The sequence below is a fragment of the Topomyia yanbarensis genome, chromosome 3 (assembly GCF_030247195.1).
Source record: "Topomyia yanbarensis strain Yona2022 chromosome 3, ASM3024719v1, whole genome shotgun sequence".
Classification (NCBI taxonomy): domain Eukaryota; kingdom Metazoa; phylum Arthropoda; class Insecta; order Diptera; family Culicidae; genus Topomyia; species Topomyia yanbarensis.
This window is the reverse complement of record NC_080672.1, coordinates 43,364,682-43,370,799: the sequence shown is the minus strand read 5'-3', so window position 1 is coordinate 43,370,799 and position 6,118 is coordinate 43,364,682. Positions and strand designations below refer to the sequence as shown.

Below are 6,118 nucleotides of genomic sequence, written 5' to 3'. Positions count from 1 at the left end.
CCTGGTAATCCTAAAGTGTTTATTGATCAATACCGGCACCGGCCAGGCCCGAACGTAGATCGCGGCAGGAAAGGGAAGTAATGGTTAGTCCGATACTTCTGCGCACTCCACAAATATCATGGGAGAAGGATATTTGTTAGTATAGAAGTTGGATTTTACTTCTTCTTTACCGACACCAGAAAGGTTACTCCACTATCTGGACTAAATATCGATCCATCAACTCATGGAACGGGGACCAACGGCTTTACTTCCCTTCCGAAGGAAGACGTGAACACAGATTTTTTTGCCTCAGAAAAATCCCAATGACCTCGTCTGGAATTGAACCCAAGCCAACTGGAATGAGTGGCGGTCACGCTTACCACTCAACCACTGGCGCCGTCCAAGCCCTTCCGGAAGCATCCGAGCCCGGACAAAAACTGCATCAAATGGAAGTTCACCTCTCCATGCTTCCTTTCTCCGCGTTGTTCCACTCCTGCTGCCATTTAGCCAACGAGCCCGCTCGGACCAGTTTCCTTGCATTACGTGCATTTCTCCGCGGATAGCATTCTACGTTCTCGGTAAGAGTGATGCAGATGGGGATCATCCCGGGGATAACGCATACTTGATTTCCAGCGTAGCATCCCAGGCACCTCATTTCAGAGTATCGATGACGAAACAGTAGATAGCAGACGTCTCGTGCTGCTCCTCGGGCCGCACGAGACGTTCGGCATGATTCTCGCTATTGCGTTCGTTGCCTTCATCGACTTTTCGCAGGCGTAGTCGACGTAGTTGTTGAAGCTCAACCGGTCGTCGATTATCAGTGTGTGTATGTTGCAAATAATCTCATTCATTTTTCTAAGATATGGCTGGATCGAGGCACAAACATAACCTCAAATGAAAGGTGCAAATTTTCCCATCGGTCGCTATTAATTATTTTATTGATCGGACTTCCGGTTCCGGAGTTACGTGTTGAAAAATACGATCACACAGCAAATTCGCACATAAACTGGTACCACCATGATATCAAAATGATGTTGTTGTTTATTAACGACATTTTACACCGATGAGGTGCATTTATGCCGGAGGGATTTTTAGTTTTTGGAAAAATTCCAATGCAGTATAAATTACAGTTCAAAATAAGGCTCAAAAAATGCTATAAAATTTTACACAAATTTGCTTCCTTAAGGAAGCTTAGCATGTTCTTTTCGTTCTCTCCGTCGTTGCCTAGTTCCACTCGCAAACTCGTCGTATCGATGTTGTTCAGCCTTGTAGCTTCGTCGTGCCTCCTGCAGTGGAGAATCTCTTCAGGCAGAATTCGTGCGTTGTTTCGGGTATGTCCAATTCGCAGTCGGGTAAGCACTCGCTGATTAGCCGAGCTCTCGCGGTCAGTCCACTTCACCGTGTCGAATTTGATTTCACGCAGTTTGACTTCAGTGGACGCTGACTACCGACGGTACTATTGGTTTCAGATAGCTGTTTAGATATGTTTGACGGTGTGTACCCCCGGAACAGATATATTGGAGCAATGTTCCACGCTTCTCCTGCAAGTCTGTCAGCCTCCTCGTCACCACGGATGCCAGGGTGACCTAAAATCTAGCAGACCTTGATTGGACGATTTTGTAGCAGGATTTCAATTTCCTGGATCCACGAATGCTGGGATGTGTCAGCTTCGATTGCCGATAAACAGTTGGCCGAGTCGTACATGATCACTAAGTCGCTGATCGTGTTGAATGTTATTAGCGCTGTTTTTATTGCGAATATTTGTGCCGAAAAGACACCGCATTACGGTAGAAGGCCAAGTAACTGTTGGAAGCGTTCTCCAAATACTCCCGCGCCTACTGCGGTATTGTCTTTCGAACCATCAGTGTAGACGATTGTTGAACGACTGAAACGATGTGCCAGGAGCTCTGGAACAACTGGACGAACAATTCCCGAGGGGTTTCCAGTTTTTACGCGCTTCTTGATCTCCCAGAGGATCTGGTGCGTGCGATCGTACCACTTTCGATCGGATAGTTGCGTTCGGGTGTACATGTTTGGAAGAGGCGTTCCGACTATTTCTGACAGATGTTCGGAAGCTCGGATTACCAGGAGAAGGTCAGCATTCTCCCTACTGTTTCCGAACATTCTGATGTCTAATTGGGCTACAGTTTGGAGAATGAGGATATCTAACGGTAGAGTGCCCTACTAACGAGTTCGATTCAACACAAAAGTCAAGAAAGTAAAAATTGCGGATCCAATTTGCAGTAAAGATGAGCGTTGACCGCAGTATAGTTTGGCACCGATCACCTTCAGGATGCGCAACCAAGATTCGCATGCCTTCTTCATCAATTTGCAGTTTTCAGACGTGTTTCTGTCGGTATTGCAACTCGATCTATCGTGATTGCTTGACTGGGTGCACGGCGGGCATTATGGCTGCACTAGAAGATGCTGAATTTCGTTGCAGATATCGTAAATGCAACACTTCTCGCCCATTTGGCTTTTATAGCTGACTGGAGTTTTCAATAAAGCGGCTGGTCTTTCTTCCCCCAAACAATTGTGGGCCCTAATGGTTTTAGTTTTCGGGTACTACTGGCTGGAACAGGTGAGTACTGATGAACCGATGCTGATGAGGAAGTGTAATGCTATGATGCTGATGTTTACATCGAAGAGGTAGGTGTTGAAAATCATGCTGTGGTGGGTGGTGATTGGTTTTCTGTTGCTGTTGAGATTGGCAGCAGACAAATTTTGGATACCGGTCGAGTATATCGGCCGTTGGGTGTTTGAAGAGTGACGACACGCGTTGTTCCTTCGTCACCGGGGTGAAGCTCGATGATTCTTCCAGCTCATCGGCGGGGAATTTTCGTCTTTGATGACTGCCAACTGGTCCTTTTCTATGTGCACAGGAGCGTCGCACCATTTCGTACGGGATTGTAGCGTGGACAGGTATTCCAAATGCCTTCGTTTCCACAACTGCTGATACAGTTTTTGTGTCTGTTGTCACTGGCGAAGTCGGTTGAAGGGAATCTCGGTGACATCGATGTCCGGGACAGCCTTCAAAGCGGCTCCAGTGAGGAAATGGCCTGGGGTTAGCGCTTCTAAGTCGGTCGATTCGTCAGAGAGTGGCACGAGAGGACGAGAGTTGAGACAGCATTCGATTTGCGCTAGCAGGGTTTCCATCGAGTCGTAGGGTAGAGTGTGCGTCCCAAGTACTCGAATGAAATGTTTTTGAGCTATTACGGCCTCCCATAGGCCACCAAAATGCGATGCTCGTGGGGGGTTGAAATGCCAACGGATTCCATTGTCGGCGCAGTCGCGGGCGATTGTTTGCTGATGATCCTTGCTTCGCAATATTTGACGCAGTTCGTTGGTTGCTCCTACGAAGTTGCGTCCGTTGTCGCTGTAGATTTCGGTGCACAATCCGCGACGAGAGACGAATCTGCGAAGCGCTTCAATAAATTTGGCAGTGCACAGGTCACCCACCAATGCAAGGTGCACAGCTTTCGTTGCAAAGCACACGAAAACTGCAACGTATGCTTTGATAGGTGCAGCTCTTCGATGGGGTGGTTTTAAAGAAATCGGTCTCCAATAGTCGATGCCAGTCGATGAGAATGGTCGAGCTGCGGGTAGTTCGGCCATGAATTGCTCGAGCAGCTTGGGGCGAGCTCGAACGCAAATCACACATTTGTGAACTGTGCGTTTGGCCAGACTTCTGCCCCCGGTGATCCAGTACCGTAATCGAAGTAGGTTAAGCAGAAGTTGGGGTGCTGCGTGCAGATGCTTCTCGTGGTAGTAGCGAACGTGTATGATGGAGAAATGATGCGAAGCGGGAAGAAGAATCTGGTGTTCACTGTCGTACTGTTGATTGGCCTTCCCCAGTCTGCCGCCAATGCGAATCAGCTGATCTGAGCCGATAAAGGGATGAAACCAACGGATACGAGATTTCGGGGATACTGGTTGCGCTTGTTGGAGGGCCTTGTACTCGAGGCTGAAGCTTTGCTATTGGATGAGTCTAATGGTCGGTGCTTCTGCTTCCTTCCGCTCGTCGACTGTAAGGTGTGCTTCGTGCTGTAGAGGTTTTACGACATTTCTGAAGAAATCGTCGACAGTAAGCAGCTACTCGGACCATATGCTGGAAGTCGGAGAATTGTTCAACGAATTCGTCGACGAATGATGGTTCGATGTTAGCTGGAGCTACTGCTGCCGGTGCCTTTCGTGCTTCTTCGAGAACTTCGGAATGCTGAATGTTGTCGTGTTGTTGTATGGGCCAGTCGCTTTGGTCGTTCTGAAGCCATTGTGATCCTTGCCACCAGAGATCACATTGGAGAAGGGTTTCTGCCGGTATCCCTCTGGAAATATGGTCTGCTGGGATTTGCTGGCCTGCTACGTGATTCCAAGAGTAGTTTTGCGTGGCGGTCTGAATCTTGGAGACTCGATTGGCCACGAACGTCGTCCAGGTCGACGGAGAAGAATTTAGCCAACTCAGCACGATGGTAGAATCAACCCAAAAGAACGTTTCTGCGTGTATTTGGAGCGATGACATCACCTTCTCGTAGAGTTCAGCAGACAGAAGGGCACCGCAGAGCTCGAGTCGGGGAATGCTTTGCCTTTTCAGGGGTGCGACCTTCGATTTCGCAGTCAGCAGACAAACTTTAACTGCACTAGAAGCGTCTATTGAGCGGACGTAGACACACGAGCCGTATGTGTGTTCCGAAGCGTCGGAGAAAAAATGCAGCTGGACTGATACGGGATTGGAAAGAAGGATGCAACGGTCGATGCGCAAATCGTTCAATCGAGAGAGTTGCGATTGATACTCGTGCCAGCGTTCCTTGATGTCTGGCGGTAGTTCGTTGTCCCAGCCCCAAATTTTTCCGTCGTCCTCCTTCAAGGTCCAGAGAGTCTGCATAAAGATTTTGGCTGTTGTTACGACGGGTCCGACGAGTCCAAGCGGATCAAAAAAAAAAAACGGGCGATGTACGATAGTACGATGCGTTTCGTTAGTGGTGCGTCTGTCGTCGATGTCGCAAGCTGAATTTTGTACCGGAGCTTGTCGATGGACGGTTCCCAGTGAAGCCCAAGCGTTTTGATGCATGGATCTCGGTCTAGGTCGACCGACCCTTGTACAGCACGATTTTCTGCTGGGATATCCTCCAGTACTGCTTCTTCATTGGATGCCCATTTGCGGAGTTTGAAACCGCCCTTGAGCAACAGCGCGTCGTGCTGCTTGCGTAAAGCGGTTGTTTCTGCTATGTTTCGTCCACCAGAAAACAGATCATCGTAGCGTAGAACTTCAGCTGCTTCGGGGTACTCGTGGCGTTCGTCGTCGGCTAGTTACTGGAGAACTCTCGTTGCGTGATATGGTGCGCTGGCTGCCAAACTCGCCAAACAATTCGCTGCAGTGGAGTGTCTTGCTCGTCGACCAGGATTTGGCGGTACATCTGCTTGATGTCGGCGATCAGCATGACTGGGTGTGTTCGGGCTCGCATTATAATTGATCGCAGGTCTTCTTGCACGGTTGGTCCAACCAGAAGCGCGTCGTTCAGCGATGGTCCGTTGGGGGTTTTGCACGACGCGTCAAAAACTAGCCTCGGCTTAGTCGTCGTGCTATCTTCGCGCACTATAGCTCCACTCCGTTACGCGCTGCATGTGCCCTAGCGCGTGAAATTTCTCGACGAAGACTCGATACTGTTGATGCAGGTTGGGATTGCGGACTAGACGACCTTCTAGCTGGTGAAAACGACGTAGAGCGGTACGACGGTTGTCGACAAGGCTAGACAACACATCCTGCTTCAGTGGCAGTCGAACTACGTATCGACCTTCGGTGTTGCGGGTTACCGTGCGACAGAAGTGTTCCTCGCAGGCGGCTTCTTCGACAGAATTGCACGGAGAGATGTTGTCTTCTCTTGACCTGACTTGTCTTGACTCTCTTTCAAGCGACGGGAACTCGAACAGTGCGTCGACATACGATTTTTTCAAGCGCGCTGGGTTTTGGAAATGTTCGATAAGCAAATTCCAAGCCACCATATAATTGTTCGCACTAAGTAGAATGGTTTGAATCAGCTTCAAAGCTTCACCCAATAATGACGAACACAAATAGTGGAATTTCTGAATGTTGGAAAGTTCTACTGATGAGTGGACCAGCGAAACGAATATATCGTGGAAA

General features: G+C 48.9%; 1 protein-coding gene across 1 annotated transcript; it reads right to left on the bottom strand.

Annotated features, from left to right (window-relative positions):
* Nucleotides 1–2,955: 2,955 nt before the first annotated feature.
* Nucleotides 2,956–5,417, bottom strand: LOC131686901 (uncharacterized). The gene is made up of 4 exons (XM_058970913.1): nucleotides 5,291–5,417; nucleotides 4,923–5,249; nucleotides 4,039–4,872; nucleotides 2,956–3,860 (listed from the first exon to the last, which is right to left on the bottom strand). Exons 1-4 carry the CDS (start codon nucleotides 5,415–5,417, stop codon nucleotides 2,956–2,958), a joined length of 2,193 nt encoding a protein of 730 aa, XP_058826896.1.
* Between the last annotated feature and the right edge of the window lie 701 nt (nucleotides 5,418–6,118).